Source organism: Aotus nancymaae, unplaced genomic scaffold (genome assembly GCF_030222135.1).
Source record: "Aotus nancymaae isolate 86718 unplaced genomic scaffold, 86718_ANA_hifiasm-v0.15.2.pri h1tg000020l, whole genome shotgun sequence".
Taxonomy (NCBI): Eukaryota; Metazoa; Chordata; class Mammalia; order Primates; family Aotidae; genus Aotus; species Aotus nancymaae.
The window spans coordinates 1577015-1596877 of record NW_026988432.1 but is presented as its reverse complement, the minus strand read 5'-3'; the positions used below and the strand labels follow the sequence as shown (position 1 = coordinate 1596877).

Genomic DNA, 19863 nt, shown 5'->3' with positions numbered 1-19863 from the left:
TTTGGTTTCATATAGCTAGAATAATAATATTTGTAGAGTAATCCTATGTTAAGATTAGTTTGAAATGTCCCCATTCAAGTGATTTATTTCATTTTAACTTCCATTTGAGTAGTAGATGGTAATAAGATAAATCAAATATTAAAACTTGGTCTAGCTTGTATTTTTTTTTCAGTATTCGACAGGTTAATTAAATATAAAAATGAAGTAGATAACTAATGTGTATGAGTGAATACAGGCCTACCTCAGAGATATCCTGGGGTCAATTCTAGACCACGTACTTTGTTGTGATCATTGCAATAAAGCAATTATTACATGTTTTGCGGGGGGGCGAAAATATTTAGTAAGCAGTAGTCTGAATATAGAAGAGTCTAAAAACTCTTCCCTTAAAAGTTTCCAGGGTCAAAATTAAAGCACAGATGATGAATAATCTCTGAATTTAAGAAACATTAAACATTTTTGGCAAATGAGTTTTCAAAATAATAACTTACTGGTGTTTCAGTAGGACAAGGGCTTTTTCACAAAGAAATGAGATTTAACCAGCACTGGGGATGTCCTGCAATTTGACCTGAGTAACTAGAGCTTGCAATAAAGCAATTATCACAACAAAGCAAGTCATACTAATTTGCTGGTTTCCCAGTGCGTATAAACATTATGTTTATACTATACTGTAATAACAGTGTTCAGCAGTATTCTTTTTTTTTTTTTTTTTTTGAGACAGAGTCTCACTCTGTCGCCCAGGGTGGAGTGCAGTGGTACAATCTCAGCTCACTTCAACTCCTGTTTCAACCTTCCAGGTAGCTGGGATTACAGGTGTGCACCACCACACCGGGCTAATTTTTGTATTCTTAGTAGAGACGGGGTTTTGCCATGTTGGCCAGACTTGTCTGGAACTCCTGATCTCAAGTGATCCGCCCACCTCAGCCTCCCAAAGTGCTCGGATTACAGGTGTGAGCCACCATGCCCAGCCAGCATTATTATTTTTTTTTAACGTACATACCTTGATTTAAAAATACTTTATTGCTTACCTCCAGATGGATTAAAGACTTAAGCATAAGACCTAACACCGTAAAAACCCTAGAAGAAAATCTAGGCAAAACCATTCAGGACATAGGCATAGGCAAGGACTTCATGACTAAAATACCAAAAGCATTGGCAACAAAAGCCAAAATAGACAAATGGGACCTAATCAAACTCCACAGCTTCTGCACAGCAAAAGAAACAGTGATTAGAGTGAATTGGCAACCAACAGAATGGGAAAAAACTTTTGCAGTTTACCCATCTGACAAAGGGCTGATACCCAGAATCTACAAAGAACTAAAACAGATTTACAAGAAAAAAAAACGCGCCCATTCAAAAGTGGGTAAAGGATATGAACAGACAAAAGAAGACATATATGAGGCCAACAAACACATGAAAAAATGCTCATTGTCACTGGTCATTAGAGAAATGCAAATCAAAACTACATTGAGATACCATCTCACACCAGTTAGAATGGTGATCATTAAAAAATCTGGAGACAACAGATGCTGGAGAGGATGTGGAAAAATAGGAACACTTTTACACTGTTGGTGGGAGTGTAAATTAGTTCAACCATTGTGGAAGACAGTGTGGCAATTCCTCAAAGACCTAGAAATAGAAATTCCATTTGACCCAGCAATCCCATTACTGGGCATATATCCAAAGGATTATAAGTCGTTCTATTATAAGGACACATGCACACGAATGTTCACTGAGGCACTGTTTACAATAGCAAAGACTTGGAACCAACTCAAATGCCCATCGATGATAGACTGGACAGGGAAAATGTGGCACATATACACTATGGAATACTATGCAGCCATCAAAAATGATGAGTTCCTGTCCTTTGTAGGGACATGGATGAAGCTGGCAACCATCATTCTCAGCAAACTGACACAAGAACAGAAAATCAAACACCGCATGTTCTCACTCATAGGTGGGTGTTGAACAATGAGAACACGTGGACACGGGGAGGGAAGCATCACACACAAGGTCTGTTGGGGGGAAATAGGGGAAGGACAGCAGGGGGTGGGGAGTTGGGGAGGGATAACATGGGGAGAAATGCCAGATATAGGTGATGGGGAGAAAGGCAGCAAATCATGCTGCCATGTGTGTACCTATGCAACAATCTCACATTTTCTTCACATGTACCCCAAAACCTAAAATTCAATTTATAAAAATGAATTAAAAAAATACCTTATTGTTAAAAAAGCCGATGATCACCTGAGCCTTGAGGGAGTGTAATCATTTTGCTGGTGGAGGCTCTTTCCTTGATGTTGATGGCTGCTGACTTATGAAGGTGGTGGTTGCTGAAGGTTGGGGTGGCTATAGCAATTTCTTAAAATAAGACAACAATGAAGTTTGCTGCATCAATTCTTCCTTTCATAAAAGATTTCCCTTTCATGAAAGGGAGACTTTGGAAGTGAGGCATGAAAGCAACATTCATCTCTGTATACCTCCATCACAGCTCTTGGGCGAGCAGGTGCATTGTCAATGAGCAGGAATATTTTGAAAGGAATTATTTTTTCTGACCAGTAGGTCTCAGCAGTGGGCTTAAAATATTCAGTAATCATGGTGTAAACAGATATGCTGTCATTCAGGCTTTATTGTTTCATTTGTAGAGCACAGAAAGAATGGATTTAGCATCATTCTTAAGGGTTCTTGGATTTTTGGAATAATAAATGAGCACTGGCTTCAGCTTAAAGTCACCAGCTGCATTAGCCCCTCACAGGAGAGTCAGCCTGTACTTTGAAGCCAGACACTGACTTTTCTATAGCTGTGCAAGGCCTAGGTGGCATCTTCTTCCACTATAAGGCTGTTTTGTCTGCACTGAAAATCTGTTGTTCAGTGGAGTGACCTTCATTGAAGATGCTGGCTAGATGTTCTGAGGAACTTGCTGCAGCTTCTCCATTGGCACTTGCTGCTTCACCTTGCACTGTTATGTTATAGAGGCGGCTTCTGTCCTTAGTTCTCCTGGACCAACCTCTGCTGGTTTCCAGCTTTTCTTCTGCAGCTTCCTCAGCTCTCAGACTTCATAACGTGGAAGACAGAGTCTTGCTCTGGATTAGGCTTTGGCTTAAGCGAAGGTTGTGGCTGTTTTGATCTGTCCAGGCCATTAAAACTTTCTGCTTATCAGCAATAAGGCAGTTTCACTTTCTTGTCATTCGTGGGCTCACTGGATGACACTGTTGATTTCCTTCAAGAACGTTTCCTTCATTTCACAGCTTGGCTAATAGTTTGACACAAGAGGCTGAGCTTTCAGCCTATCTCAGCTCTCTCCATGCCTTCCTCATTAAGCTTAATCATTTCCAGCTTTTGAAGTGAGGGGTGTGTGACTCTTCCTTCACTTGAACACTTCGAGGCCATCGGAGGTTATTAATTGGCCTAACTCCAGTACTGTTGTGTCTCAGCGAACAGGGAGGCCCAAGGAGAGGTGGGATGGCCAGGTGATAAAGCAGCCAGACACAAACAACGTTTGTAGATTCAGTTTGCCATTTTTTGTAGGCGGGGTTTGTGATGCCCCAAAACAATTACAATAGTAACATCAAGGATCTCTGATCACAGGTTACCGTAACAGATAGCGCTATAATGAAAACGTTTGAAATATTGCGAGAATTACCAAAATGTGACACAGAGACAGGAAGTGAGCATGTGCCATTGGAAAAATCGCACCGAAAGACTTGCTCGAAGCAGCGCTGCCACAGACTTTAAGTTTGTAAAAATGAAATGGTATCTATGAAGGGCAAAAAGAAGCAAAGTTCAATGAAAACAAGACATGTCTGTAATTATTGAGAGAAATTCTGTTAGATGTTTTCTGTAAATTTCCCTTGTTAGGTGGTAGCACTGTTTGCCAACATTAATTGGTGTTAATCACTGTCTAATTTCATCCTAATGCTCTCTTGACACAGATGGAATGCACATTGACGCTTCCAGGCTCTGACCTGGGCACTGACCAGAGACTTCAGACCCATGCCTGGGTCTGCCTGTGGCTTGTGCGTCTGGGAGGAAGCTAGGACCCCTTTGAGCACCCTGGGCTTATCTGAACCCACTGTAGAGTGACTAGGAGTGCTGGCTGTAGCCTCTGGTGATGTGTGTACATCCCTGCTCCCATGCTTTCTGGCCAAGAGACCTCAGGCAATCCTAGGTCTGTGTGATGATGGCCTGTTTTGAAGACAGATGTGTCCAGGCACGGTAGTTCACACCTGTAATCCCAGCACTTTAGGAGGCTGAGGCAGGAGGACTGCTTGAGCCCAGGAGTTCGAGACTGCAGTGAGCTGTGCTCGCCACTGCACTCCAGCCTGGGTGACAGAGCAAGTTCGTGCTTCAAAAAAAAACAAACCCCCAAACAGAGGTGTAGTTAGGACTGCCTCATGGTGGTCAGAGTTTGGGCAAATAACGTTCCCTGGCACTGAGCACAGGTCCTGGCCCAAAGCAAGTGCTCAGATGAGGACACTGCTGGTGGTGGTGGAGTGGCTACAGCCCGGGGCTCACTTCACTCTCTAGTGAAGTCCCTAGAGCAACTATCTTTGCTTTTCTTTTTAAAAATCTTTTTCTTCATGGTTCATCTGAAGAGAAATCCATACTGATCTGACAAGATGTGTGCTCACAACATAAAATCGTCTTTATCCTAAGAGAGCCATTGACAGTCTGCCCCCTTACTCAGCCTGTCTTTACAAAAAGGAATGAGCTAATTTCTACCTGACCCTTCCCATAAGGATTAAGAGACCTGACCTAACTTGGTTAGCAACTTCAAGCTATTACATCAGTGGGGAGCTGCTGCAGCAAACTGCCTTTCTTCCTGCACTCACTGCTTAAGGAGCACGGCTTTCTTTTGAAACTGGTTTTGCTGGAGAAGAGAGACAACACTGGCTGGCCAGCTGTCTGAGGCCAGGCTCCCACTAGGCATGTGGTCTTATGTAGCTGAGCCCTCCCCACAGCCTTGAGGTGTCTAAGTGTCAGGGCCATTTTACTCATAAGGAATCTATGATTTAAGAGTAGCTTTGAGTAACTTAAAGTCACCCTGCCAGTAGAGACAGAGCTAGCGTTTGAACCCAGAACTGCCTTACCCCACTCTTCATGTCTTAATAGAAGAATATCGTTTTGATCATTTACACCTGGATTTCCTGTTACTTGAGCTCAGCTGGTCTCAGCAGGGCTTTTTAGTAAGTGGCAGGTTTTTAGAGGGAGGTTTGGGGGTCAGAAGGCTGATCATGTGCCCAGGTGTGTGTTGTGGATAGTATTTCTCTGAAAGCTGCCTTGTTTCAATTCAGCAAACGTTAAAGTTCCTGCCAGTGCTGGCCGCTGGACACACTGGGTCAGCACCAGGACATGGGATCAGCACCAGGTCTCTCTGGGCTCATTAGGAGGTGGATGTAAGGCTGCTTTCCTCCCTCTTCCGCTTCCCAAAAGCCACACTCCTCATGCTTGGGAGGTGGTGTTCGTACACTTCTATCCTCCTGCGCCCACGTGGAATAACTGCTGTGGGAAGCAGATGAGATGATTTCTAGCTGTGGCCGAGTTTATGTTTCAGGCTGAAAAGTCATCTCACACTCATTCTCTAACTGATTTCCCCTTCTTTTTTGGACAAGTATGATTTTAGCAATATTCTATTAATATAATTCAGTCTCTTTCCAGATTTTCATATATATGTAATTATGAAATTCAGCAGAACATCAGATATTTCACAGTAGTAGCAATGAGTCAGAAGCTTTGCTGTGGTTATGCTGAAAAATATTTTGCAGAAATAGTTTTTAAAGTTTTGAGTGTTTGTCTTTTCTTGAATGATGTTAACCAGTTATTGAATTCTCACATCTCATGAGTAAAATTTTTGGGTCAGAAACAATTTTCTGTGTGTGTTCATCGCGATGACTCCTGAGGGATACTTGGCAATACTGATGGAGGATATGAGGCAGCTCCGTAACTACAGGTTTTTGCTTGAGTTGATGTTCTTCAGCATGCATTTATCTGCAGTTACAGAACCAGCCTTCAGTATCATTTATTCCTGTGCTTATCAGACTTTTTTGACACACACAGAACATATTTATATGCAGTGACCTGAAACACACATGTGTTTCTGTCATTTTTCTTTACACTCACAGATATGTGTAGATGCACACCTGACACAGGTGTCATTATAGAATAAGATATTCACGCGTAGACACACACACCTGGCACAGGTGTCATATCATAGAATAACACCTACAGATAGTCACGTGTAGACACACACACCTGACACAGGTGTCATATCATAGAATAACACCTACAGATAGTCACGTGTAGACACACACACCTGTCACAGGTGTCATATCATAGAATAACACCTACAGATAGTCACGTGTAGACACACACACCTGTCACAGGTGTCATATCATAGAATAACACCTACAGATAGTCACGTGTAGGCACACACACCTGTCACAGGTGTCATATCATAGAATAACACCTACAGATAGTCACGTGTAGACACACACACCTGACACAGGTGTCATACTATGGAATAACTCCTGTCCCAGACATCTCACATGGCAGCCATGTCTTTTCTGATCGTTCTCTTTTGTTTCCTTTTTCCAGTTTCATTCTTTTTTTTATTACAGCACCGATTAATAATACAGCACCTTGTAGAAATATTTTGTTAAGTATTTTTCTTTAATTTTTACTTATTTCTTATATTACATTCCCAAATTAATGAAAAAGTATTCAATAAACTGGGAATAATAAAAATGTTAACCAGTCTCGTTAATTTTCATTATGATTGTTTTGTTAAGCCATCTCATAGAAATTTGCATCTGCAAAATTGAAATCTGCTGTTTACAAAGGCTGAGTCAGCCAGTTGCAGTGGTTCATACCTGTAATCCCAGCACTTGGGAGACTGAGGCAGGAGGATCCCTTGAGTCCAGGAGTTTTAAGACCAACCTGAGCAACATAGGGAGACTCTATCTGTACAAAAAATTAGAAAATTAGCTGGGCATGATGGTGAGGTGGTGAGTACCTGTGGTCCTAGGTATTTGGGAGGGCTGAGGTGGGAGGATTGCTTGAGCCTAGGAGTTTCAGGCTGTTGTGAGCTGCGATTGCACCATTGTACTTCAGCCTGGGAAAAAGCAAGACGCCATCTCAAAAAAAAAAAAAAAAAAAAAAAAATCGAAAAGAAAAAAAGCTGCATAATAAATTCCTCCTACTGTTTTCTTTATTTTTTCAAGTGGTGGTGGCGCCCCATTAAAATGATTTGAAAACCTAATTGGTTGTGATCCATGGTTTGGAAAAAATGATTTAATTCTATTAAAGGTTAAAAACACCTTTTGTTATTAAGAATTACTTATCTAAAGCTACTACCAGCAGCAAGCATTTAGTGAATGCCTGCACTGTGCAGCCCTTGGCAGGTAGGTGTTTTTCCCAGGAGGACCAAGCACAGACTGGTTCAGTACTTAGCCTGGAGTAGTCCGGACCGTCCCGTTGGAGCTGGGATTTGCACCTGGTCAGTGTGGCACCAGAGCTCATTCATTACCTGCTATTGTGTGGTCTCAGTCTTGCAGGACAGTGTACATTCTGGTCTCATATTGTGTGGAAGGTGCCTCTGGCTAAATTACTCTGCTACTAGGACATGCAATGTGGGCTCAATGTGTCCGTGCTAGGAATGTCCCTGTTATCACCATGGCGTGTGTCAGTTCACAGACTGCACAAGTCCAGTCGAGTGCGTGGAAAGTCACAGAATTTCTGGCTCTTTCCAGGTAGCTGGGGTCTCTGGGAACCTGGCCCCGGGCAGCCAGCCCGAGAAGGAGGGCCGGGCACACCAGTGCCTGGAATGTGACCGCGCCTTCTCATCTGCGGCGGTGCTGATGCACCACAGCAAGGAGGTGCACGGCCGGGAGCGCATCCACGGCTGCCCCGTGTGCAGGAAGGCCTTCAAGCGTGCCACGCACCTCAAGGTAAGCCCACCGTGCCACAGCGCAGCTGTGTACCCCCCAGGCTGCTAGAGATGCAGAGTCTAAGATTTAACACCGGCCGGGAGTCCAGCTATGGCAAGAAAAGATCTGAAAAGCTTCTCTGTATGTGTGTTTTTGAGGAAAAGGTCAAGAGATGTAGGTATATTGTTGTTGGGTTGTAAGAGGTCCACTGGCTGTAAAGATGAATAGACCACGTGTTTGCCTGCAAGTCATGGTCAGTTTCCAATAGAAATTGAAAGAGCATTGAAATACCTTGTCTCCCTTGTCAGAGTGACAAAAATGTAAAAATCTGTCAGCACCTGTTGTCGAGGCTGTGGGGAAACAGAGGCTGGCTCACGTAATTGCTGGGGAGACTGTCACTTGGTAGGGCTTTATGTAGGGGCATTGGGCGACCCTAACAAACGCACGTATGCTCACCTTGGGGACCAACCATGAAGATGCCCCTTCAGCCTCCCAAAGTTTAGCTGCCCACACTGTCCACTGCAGCAGAGCTTCACACAGTGGGGACTGGAGCACCCGCGAGTGGGAGGCAGAGGATACATTTGGGGACATCCCCCCAGAGGGTGCTGTGCTGTAGTGGGCGGAAGGTAGAATCCCAGCAGGTGATCTGGAGGTCCCCCAGGGCCATGTGACCGGGTGCTCTGACATCCAGCCCAGGGTGCTGTCTTTGTGTGAAGGGAATGGGGTGCGGAAGGGTGGAGCACAGAGGGGTGTGCAGCACGGGTGCCTGCCCAGCACCACTCCAGCCCAGTGGCCAGGGTCCCCATCAGCACCCACACATCAAGCTGGCATCTGTCCTTGGCAGTGTGGGATGAAAATGGCACTTTTCCCAAAACCGTGTAACATCCATAACATGAGAAAAACAGACAAATTCCAAGTGAGGGATGGCCTGCAAAATTCCTGACCAATTTGTGCCCAGGTCGCACAGAGGGCGGAGCTATGCCACACTGTCCGAGAAGGAAAGGTGTGCTGGGAAGATGGCTGCCTGGACCTGTGGGGTTCCTGTTTATGTTGGGGGCGGGGTTGCTTTTGGCCTTAGTGTGTTTGATGTCTTTTAATGAGTGTAGGACTGGAAGAAGGAAGAATCCTACTCAAAGGAGAAATTCCTGTCCCAGGAACTGGAATCCTTGTATCCCTGTGATTAGAGTGGCTTTTTTGTCATGTGGAGTAGAGCACACGGCATTGGATGTATCGCAGACCAGTGGTGTCAGTGGTGACAGCCCTGTCTATGCTGGGAAGCCCAGGGCCCCGGCTGTGGCGCTTGCTGTGGGTCCTCTCCCAGGGGTCCCTCCAGGGGCTTGTGAGCCCTGAGACTCTCACTCCTCCCTCTCTGTGCCTGAAGGAAGCCTGTCTCTTGGCTACTTGGGTTTTTTTTTTCTTTTTTTTTACTTTTACTTTAGGTTCAGGGGTACAGATGCAGGTTTGTTATATAAGTAAACTCAGGTCACAGGGTTTTGTTGTACAGATTGTTTCATCACCCTGGTACGAAGCTTAGTAGCCAATGCTTATTTCCCTGCTCCTCTCCCTCCTTCCTCAAGGAGCCCCCTGCATGTGTGAGTTGCTCCCCTTTATGGGCCCATGTGTTCTCATCATTTGGCACCCACTTATCAATGAGAACATGTGGTATTTGGTTTTCTGTTCCAAGATGGATTGAAGACTTAAATGTGAAACCCGCAACTATAAAAACCCTGGAAGACAACCTAGACCGTACCTTTCAGGACATAGGAACAGGCAAAGACTTCATGACGAAGATGCAGGAAGCACTTGCAACACAAGCAAAAGTTGACAAATTGGATCCAATTAAACTGAAGAGCTTCTGCACAGCAAAATCAACTAGCAACAGGATTCTCCCTTTTCACCCCTTCTGGAGAGCTGATGGCCATTGGGCTCTGCTGAGTCCCCACCAACTTCAGGGCACACCACCACCCCTTCTTAGAAATTCACACCTCGCTGTAGCAGAGCCAGACCGACAGGTGTTAGAGTAACTCCAGCTGATCGCAAACTTACTTCATGATGAAATTCGTCCTTGAGGAACATTTGTCATTGTCTTGAAGAACACGTTCCAGGGAGAACTAGGTTACGGTCAGATGTTCAGCATTATTCTATTTCAGATGACGTAGCATGCCTGTGTTCTGTTCCATTTCTCGCAGTTCAGTTGAAAAACATTCCCAACCTCATTTCTAAGATCCTTCTCTAGGTTCCTATCTCCTCTCTTTCTTAAGAGAAACTTTCTTAAGACCTAATAAAATATGACCCACCAGACTACTTAAACATATGAAGGCATTTCTGAGGTTGTGCTGTTTGTCAATTTGAATGCAGTTTGGACATTTCTGAAACTCCTTCCTCACTCACAGAGGGGTTGTTAGTTTCCATGGATTACTTATAAAGAGAGCTGATCTTACCCACTTCAAGTGAATTTTTCTCATTCTGTGCTCTCCAGCACCCTGGTCTTCACATCGCAGGCAGGCAGGGCACCGTTCTGTCTTCTGGCTAGACTATCGCATCTGAGTTTTGTCTAGACAGAATCACGGCTTATGCATAGTTTTGCATAAATGGGCAAAAAGATGAATGAAACCGTAGCTGCAAACCCTGTAGACTTTCAGAGAAGGCTATGAGTAGGATCACCCTTATTGGGAAAGGAAAGTGAATCGGATTGGAAGAAAACAGGCAGGCATATGTTTAAAAGGTAGAGTCCATTTCTTCAGGGGTCCATGGTGGGGGCCCGCCCAGCAGGTCACTGTGAAAAAGTGGTTACAATTAGGACGTTATGACTGCCCAGTTAAGAAATGAATGGTGGCCATTCCTCTGGTCTCTGCACAGCTCTGCCCAGCCAGTCCAGTGTCACTGGCTCCACCTGACTGGAAGCAGCGGGTCCATACGCCTCTGTCTAGTGAGGCCCTTGAGACGGGGTTACTGCCTCCTCTCTGCACATGCTGTTCTCAGGCCCTGTCTCCCACCCTCCTGGAAACTCCTCTCTCTTCTTCTTTCTTAGTCTAATCACCCAAATAGTGGATGGTGCCTCCTGCTCATGCCTCTCAGAGCCTTCTGGGTTCCTCCGTGGCACCTACAGAAAGGCTCAGTGATGACCATGTGAGGAGATGGTGAAGGAGGTGGCCTCGTCTGTCCAAGAAGAGCTCAAATCAGGAGCAGCATGGCTGGTCCTGGCCACAGAGCTGGGACAAGCCAGGCAATGTTCGAATCCCCTTCTGTGGTCAAAGGAGGGGATGGGCGTGCTTCATGTAACGATCTGATGGTAAAAATTCAAAATCGAGGCAGTGTACAGGGCTGCAGAGTAAGAAAGAAAAGCAGCCACCATGCACAGTCTCCCTCTACCCTGCCCTTGTTCTCTGCTCCCTTCGGGCTGCACCCCGAGGGTCTCATCCACCAGAGTTTCTGGCTCTGCCACCAGGATGGAGAAGAGCAGTCTAAGCCCCCTCCCCTCTTTGCTCAGTTTATTCATTCATTCAACAAATAATTCAGAGTTGCCTGAATATCATGCTGAGGACATTGCCTGAGCAGACAGGATGTCCCTGGCCGTGAACCACCTTCAAGGGCATTCCCCAGCAACTCCAGATGCTTCCTTCCTCCAACTGGAGCACCCCTACTTCATCCAGCTGACCTATGCTGTGGGGTAAGGCCTAACTGCTCCCTTCGAGGAGTGCAGCTCGTCGGTATTTTTTTTAAAGCTACCAGAATAGAGTGACAGCCGCATGTGCTCTTTTACCACCACAGGAAGTTTCTCTCTCTGGTGGTCAGAGACACAGAAGCCACGGTTAAAAAAGCTTTCCATCTGAGCCCACCAGTCTGTTCCCCATGGACTCTCTCTGTTGTCCTTTCAGTTTAGCAGACAGTGAGTACCTGCTGTATGCAAAGACAATGGTCCCAGAAACAGGCGGCTCCATCCTCAGGAAGCTTAGCACTCAGTGTGACTGCGGTGACATCCGACACAGATCAGGTGGAAACCCCAGGCGGAGTGGGGGAGGAATGCACTCTAGCTGTTGATGGTGATTGGTGTCGTCCAGGGCCGTGTAGTCAATGGTCAGGCCTCACCTGCAGTCCTGGCTCTGCCGGGTCTGCGGTGCTGGGGAGGCTCCCTCATCCACCTCCCGAGTTTGCTTTTCCTACTCTGCAGCTTTCATTACACCCACCTCCCAGGCTGTGCTGGGCCTTGAGCAGTGCGATGTATGCAGCTGGAACACAGGTGGTCATCGCAAACACACAGGAATCGTGTACTTTTCCCTGATTTCTGCCTTAAAGGGTAGAGGTTAGCTCTAAAGACTGGGATTCTATCAGGATAATTATTACGCTTGTGAAATTTTGGGAAATAACCACATTGCACATCCTCAGGTGCCTGCAAGGACAGCAGCTATCAGAGCTTTGAGAAATTTGTGATGACGTGAATGCAGTATCTCTGGCAGGTTGCCAATCACATAACGTGAGAAGGGAACAGTTTCCTCTTGGTTTAGAAGCCTCTGGAGCCACCGTGAGGCAGTTGTCATATCACTAAAGAACACACTTCGGAATCACGGGCATTCCGTGAGGACTCATGACTAGGAGTCACAACACGTCCCGGCTGTGAGCCACCGTGAGGCAGTCGTCATGTCACCGGAAGAACGCACTTTGGAATCACGGGCATTCCGTGAGGACTTGTGGGTTAGGGTCACTGAATGCGTCCCAGCTGAGCGCTGCAGGGCCTCACAGAGCTGGCGTTGGGCAGCAACCTATGGGTGGCCTCAGGCCACGACACATGGGTGGACTCGTGTGTGAAATGGTGACAGGATCCCCCACAGCCAATGGAGAGAGCTCACCTGGACTCCTGCACTAGGCTCATGGCTTGATGTCCTTGGTCTTGGTTAATCTTGGTGACAGCTGATGAAGGAGATGCTTCTACCCCTATTTGGGACACAGATGTGACTGGGCCACATAGCTAGTAGGTGGTAAAGCTCAGATGGGGACCAGGGTCTCCCTGAGAAGCCCTTAGCCCATCACCCTTTTGTCACTACCAATGGATTAAAGTCCTTAAGAACAGAAGTCACAGATTAGCCCTTGACATCCCTGCCACTGACTGGAACTTTGCAGTGATTTGCTCTCTCTTGTTTCCAGTCTTGAAAGCTCCATTTTGATCTCATTTCTTGGTTTCTGTGTGTTGTCTCCCAGGAGCACATGCAGACGCACCAGGCCGGCCCCTCTTTGAGCTCCCAGAAGCCAAGAGTGTTTAAATGCGACACTTGTGAGAAGGCGTTTGCCAAACCAAGCCAGCTGGAGCGCCACAGCCGCATCCACACAGGTAACGGGGAGGGACACGCTGGTTTCCTTACTCCGTGAAGTAGACATCATGGGCGAGGAAACAGAATTCCACCTGTACAATATTCACAAGCGATGTAATGCTTTGTTTATAAAGCAGGGGCCACATGTTCATTTCCCCTTATTTTTGACCTATTTGTCATCTTAACTTCTCACCTGGAAGATTTTGCTGCTTACATTACGACCATAGGAAACAAGCATCAGGCAAGGCTCCCGTGCCGTGTCTGGGATGTTGACCACGTCACCTTCCTCCTGCCCTCCTGCTAGAGCAGACAGGCGGCCCCCAGTGCCTGGGTCCCACGTCCTCAAGTCACTGGGGAACTTCATTTTTAGTCTTCTTCTTCTGTCTTAGAACTTTTTTTCTCTACTGGCTTTTCCTACACCACCTAAATCTGCTCAAACCTTTTGTCTTAGAGAAAAAAAAACCCAGAACAAAGAAACAAGCTCTCCCATCTCTCTGCCTCTCGGCTGGGATATGATAGCTCCACGTCAGCCCTTCTGTCTCCGCCCTGCCCTGACAGCACATCATCCTGGGCTCATTTCTGTTGTGATCATCTGACGACTACCCACTCACCGTGGGCTGGGGCTTCCGCAGGCTCTCTGGTCCCTCCGCCCCATCTGCTGCGGGCCAGTCTCTCTCTGGTCTCCCCGTGGCTCCTCCAGCCCTTTGTTCAGACGACAGCCAGGCTGCAAGCGTAAGAGAAATGAGAAGCCTTCAGTCCCTCTTGTTCACACCTCAGGGCTGAGCCCAGGCGTCCCCTGCACTCTTCTTAGAGACATTGACATGTGCCGTTTCTGCACAGGGGAGCGGCCATTCCATTGCACACTTTGTGAGAAAGCCTTCAACCAGAAGAGTGCGCTGCAGGTGCACATGAAGAAGCACACGGGGGAGCGGCCCTACAAGTGCGCCTACTGCGTCATGGGCTTCACACAGAAAAGCAACATGAAGCTGCACATGAAGCGGGCGCACAGCTATGCTGGTGAGGAGGCCGCGCCTGGGAGTGCATGCTGTTTGGCAACCTGCAACGCAGACGCACCGTGTGTTGTGGATACATTGTTTCCTTCAGTTCGCATAGTGATTTGTGCAGTGCACATGGCACAGCCTCAGTTGTGTGAACTGGAAGTCTGTGCTTTATTTTATTTTTTTATTTCCATAGGTTGTTGGGGAACAGGTAGTGCTTGGTTACATGAGTAAGTTCTTTAGTGGTGATTGTAAGATTGTGGCGCACCCATCATCTAAGCAGTCCACACTGCATCCTATTTGTCTTATCCCTCATGCCTTCCCATCCTTTCCCCCTGAGCCCCCAAAGTTCATTGTGTCATTCTGATGCCTTTGTATCCTTGTAGCTTAGCTTCCACTTATGAGAACATAAGATGTTTGGTTTTCCATTCCTGTTACTTTACTTAGAATAATGGCCTCCAATCTCATCCAGGTCGCTGCAAATGGTGTTAATTCATTCCATTTTATGACTGAGTAGTATTTCATCATATATATACACCACAGTTTCTTTATCCACCCATTGATTGATGAGCATTTGTGCTGGTTCCCTGTTTTTGCAATTGCGAATTGTGCTGCTATAAACATGCATGCGCAAATGTCTTTTTCATACAATGACTTATTTTCCTCTGGGTAGATACTTAGTAGTGGGATTACCAGATCAAATGGTAGTTCCATTTCTAGTTCTTTAAGGAATCTCTGCACTGTTTTCCTTGGTGGCTGTGCTAGTTTACATTACCACCAGCAGCATAGAAGTGTTCCCTGTTCACTGCATCCACACTAGCATGTACTGTTTTTTGATTTTTTGATTATAGCCATTCTTGTAGGAGTAAGATGGTATTGCATTATAGTTTTGATTTGCATTTTCCTGATCATTAGTGATGTTGAGCATTTTTTCATATGTTTGCTGGCCATTTGTATATCTTCTTGTGAAAATTGTCTATTTGTGTCTTTAGCTCACTTTTTGATGCGATTGTTTTTTTCTTGCTGATTAGTTTGAATTCGTTGTAGATTCTGGATATTGGTCCTTTGTCAGATGTATAGATTGTGAAGATTTTCTCCCACTCTGTGTGTTGTCTGTTCACTGTGCCAACTGTTTCTTTTGCCATGCAAAAGCTCTTTAGTGTAATGAAGTTTTCAGCTATTTATTTTTGTTTTTAAGCCAATGTCTAGAAGGGTTTCTTCAACGTTATCTTCTAGAATTTTTATAGTTTCAGGTCTTAGACTTAAGTCTTTAATCGATCCTGAGTTGATTTTTGTATAAAGTGAGAGATAGGATCCAGTTTCGTCTTCCTACATGTGGCTAGCCAGTTATCTCAGCACCTTTTATTGAAAAGGGTGTCCTTTCCCCATTTTGTGTTTTTGCTTGCCTTGTCAAAGATCAGCTGGCTGTAAGTATTCGGGTTTATTTCTGGGTTCTCTATTCGGTTCCATTGTCTGTATGCCTATTTTTATACCAGTACCATGCTGTTTTGGTTACTATGACCTTATAGTATAGTTTGAAATCAGGTAATGTGATGCTTCCAGATTTGTTGTTTTTGTTTAGTCTTCCTTTGGCTATGTGGGGTCTTTTTTGGTTCCACATTAATTTTAGAATTGTTTTTTCTAATTCTGTGAAGAATGATGGTGGTATTTTGATGGGAATTGCGTTGAATTTGTAGATTGCTTTTGGCAGTATGGTCATTTTCACTGTATTGATTCTATCCAACCATGAGCATGGGATGTGTTTCCATTTGTTTGTGTTGTCTGTGATTTCTTTCAGCAGTGTTTTGTAGTTTTCCTTGTGGAGGTCTGTCACCTCCTTGGTTAGGTATTTTCCTAAGTTTTTTGTTTGTTTTTGCAGCTATTGTAAAAGTGGTTGAGTTCTTGATCTGATTCTCAGCTCGGTTGCTATTGATGTATAAAAGAGCTACTGATTTGTGGACATTAATTTTGTATTTGGAAACTTTGCTGAATTCTTTTATCAGTTCTAGGAGTCTTCTGGAGGACACTTTGGGTTTTCTTTTTTCTTTCTTTCTTTCTTTCTTTCTTTCTTTCTTTTTCTTTTTGAGACAGAGTCTTGCTCTGTCGCCAGGATGGAGTACAGTGGCACAATCTCAACACACTGAAACCTCCACCTCCTGGGTTCAAGCTATTCTTGTGCCTCAGCCTCCCGAGTAGCTGGCATTGCAGGCATGCGCTATCACACCCAGCTAATTTTTGTATTTTTAATAGAGATGAGGTTTCACCATGTTGGCCAGGATGGTCCTGATCTCCTTACCTCATGATTCACCCACCTCAGCCTCCCAAAGTGCTGGGATTATAGGTGTGAGCCAACGCACCTGGCCATCTTTTGGGTTTTCTAGGTAAACAGTCATCATCAGCAAACAGCGACAGTTTGATTTCCTCTTTGCCGATTTGGGTGCCCTTGATTTCTTTCTCTTGTCTGATTGCTCTGGCCAGGACTTCCAGTCCTATGTAGCAGAGGTGTGATGAGAGTGTGCATCCTTGTCTTGTTCGGGTTCTCAGAGGGAATGCTTTCAACTTTTCATCATTCAGTATTATGTTGGCTGGGTGTTTGTCATAGATGGCTTTTATTATCGAGGTATGTCCCTTGTATGCCGAGTTTTAATCATAAAGTGATGCTGGATTTTGTGAAATGCTTTTTCTGCATCTGTAGAAACGATCGTGTGATCTTTGTTTTTAATTCTGTCTATGTGGTGTATCACATTTATTGACTTGCATATATGAAGCCATTCCTGAATCCCTGGTATGAAACCCACTTGATCATGGCGATTTATCTTTTTGATATATTATTGGATTCAGTTAGCTAGTATTTTGTTAAAGATTTTAGCATCTATGTTACTCAGGAATATTGGTCTGTAGTTTTCTTTTTTGGTTATGTTCTTTCCTGGTTTTGGTATTCAGGTAATACTGGTTCCATAGAATGATTTAGGAAGGGCTCTCTTTTTCTCTATCTTGTAGAATAGTGTCAAAAGGATTGGTCCCAATTCTTTGAACGTCTGGTAGAATTCTGCTGTGAATCCATCTGGTTGTGGACTTTTTTTTGGTTGGTAATTTTTTTAAATTACCATTTCAATCTTGCTGCTTGTTGTTGGTCTGTTCAGGGTATCGAATTCTTCCTGATTTAAGCTAGGAGGGTTGTATCTTTCCAGGAACTTATCCATCTCTTCTAGGTTTTTTAGTTTATGTGTGTAAGGCTATTCATAGTAGCCTTGAGTGATCTTTTATATTTCCGTGGTGTCAGTCGTAATATCTCCTGTTTTGTTTCTTAGTGAGGTTATTTGGATTTTCTTTCTTTTTTTCTTGGTTAATCTTGCTAATGGTCTATCAGTTTTATTTATCTTTTCAGAGAACCAGCTTTTTGTTTATTTATCTTTTGTTTTTTGTTTGTTTGTTTTAATTTCATTTAGTTCTGCTCTGAACGATGTTCTTTCCTTTCTTCTGCTGGGTTTGGTTTTGGTTTGTTCTTGTTTCTTTAGTTCCCTGAGATGTGACCTTAAATTGTCTGTTTGTGCTCTTTTAGGCTTTTTGATGTAGATATTAAGGGCTATAAACTTTCCACCTAGCACTGCCTTTGCTGTATCCCAGAGGTTTTGATAGGTTGTGTCACTACTGTTGTTCAGTTCAAAGAATTGTTAAATTTCTGTCTTGATTTCATTTTTCACCCAATGATCATTCAGGAGCAGGTTATAGAATTTTCATGTATTTGCATGATTTTGAAGATTCCTTTAGGAGTTGATTTCCAGTTTTTTTCCACTGTGGTCTGAGAGAGTCCTTGATATAATTTCAATTTTCTTAAATTTATTGAGGCTCATTTTGTGGCCCATGATATGGTCTATCTTGGAGAAAGTGCCATACGCCATTCAATAGAATGTATATTCTGCAGTTGTTGGATGGAATGTTCTGTATATATCTGATAAGTTCATTTGTTCCAAGGTATAGTTTAAATCCATTGTTTCTTTGTTGACTTTCTGTCTTGATGACCTGTCTAGTGCTGTCAGTGGAGTATTGAAGTCCCCTACCATTATTGTGTTCCTGTCTGTCTCATTTCTTAAATGTATTAGTAATTGTTTCATAAATTTGGGAGATCCAGTGTTAGGTGCATGTATGTTTAGGATTGTAGTATTTTCCTGTTGGAGACAAGGCCTTTTATCATTATGTAATGTCCCTCTTTGTCTATTTTAACTGCTATTGCTGAGTGTGGCTAAGCAATGATATTTTTGCAGTGAATTTACCAGGTGTTCTTTGTGCTTCTTGTATTTGGATATCTAGGTCTTTAGCAAGGCTGGGGAAGTTTTCCTTGATTATTCCCCCAAATATGTTTTCCAAACTTTTAGATTTCTCTTCTTCCTCAGGAATGCCGATTATTCTTAGGTTTGCTCATTTAACATAATCCCAGACATCTTGGAAGCTTTGTATTTTCTTACTGTTTTTTCTTAGTTGTTGAATTGGGTTAACTTGAAGACCTTGTCTTCAGGCTCTGAATTTCTTTATTCTACTTGTTCTATTCTATTGCTAGGACTTTCTAGAGCATTTTGCATTTCTATAAGTATGTAGTTTCCTGAAGTTTTCCTTGTTTCTTATTTATGCTATCAATTTCTTTGAATATTTCTCTTTTCACTTCTTGTATCATTTTTTTGATTTCCTTAATTTGGGCTACACCTTTCTCTGGTGCCTTCCTGATTAGCTTAATAACTAACTTCCTAAATTCTTTTTCAGGTAAATCAGGGATTTCTTCTTGGTTTGGATCCATTGCTGGTGAACTAGTGTGACTTTTGGGGTGTTAAGGAGCCTTGTTTTGTCATATTACCAGAGTGATTTTCTGGTTCCTTTTCATTTCGGTAGGCTCTGTCAGAGAGAAGGTCTAGGGCTGAGGGCTGTTGTTCAGATTCTTTTGTCCCGCAGGGTGTTCTGTTGATGTGGACTGTCCCTCTTTTGCTATAGATATGCTTCCCTGGAACCCAGCTGTAGTGATTGTTATCTCTCTTCTGGGTCTAGACACCCAGCAAGTCTACCCAACTCCAGGCTAGTACTGGGGGTTGTCTGCACAGAGTCTTGTGATGTGAACCATCCGTGGGTCTCTCAGCCATGGATACCAGCGCCTGTTTTGGTGGAGGTGGCAGGAGAGTGAAGTGGACTCTGTGAGGGTTCTTAGGTTTGGTGGTTTAATGCACTGGCCTCTTGTGGGAGGTGGTGCTTTCCAGAGAGCATCAGCTGTGGTAGTGTAGTGAGGAACAGGAGGCGAGCAGGGCCCTAGACCTCCCAAGAGTATACACCCTTTGTCTTCCACTACCAGGGTGGGTAGGGAAGGACCATTGGGTGGAGGCTGGGCTAGGCCTATCTGAGCTCAGACTCTCCTTGGGCTGGTCTTGCTGTGGCTCAGTACTTGGGGTGTCTCCTGGGTTCTGCAGGAGCAATCCACTTCCTTCAGAGGATCTTTGGGTCCTCTCAGGTTTCTGATTTATTCCTGTGGTTGTTCTGGAGCAAAAATTCACAGTGCGAGCCTCCAAATGTCGCTCTGTCCGTCTGAGTCAGAGCTGCAGTCAAGTGCTGCCTCCTACCCACCGTGGTCCCGGAAGGAAGCCTGTGCTTCTGCTGCTT

General features: G+C 44.5%; 1 protein-coding gene across 8 annotated transcripts in view; it reads left to right on the top strand.

Moving 5' to 3' along the window:
* ZNF236 (zinc finger protein 236) overlaps positions 1-19863 on the top strand; it is a 156212-nt gene that overhangs the window by 129389 nt on the left and 6960 nt on the right. For 7 of the 8 annotated variants that reach the window (XM_021673529.2, XM_021673528.2, XM_012465427.3 and 4 more), the window contains 3 exons: positions 7743-7940; positions 13116-13245; positions 14066-14242. In XM_021673529.2, coding sequence (XP_021529204.2) covers positions 7743-7940; positions 13116-13245; positions 14066-14242 — 505 coding nt within the window. Of the gene's footprint in view, positions 1-1870; positions 1995-7742; positions 7941-13115; positions 13246-14065; positions 14243-19863 lie in introns of those variants that run through there. The other variant, XM_064379009.1, reaches the window with a different exon arrangement.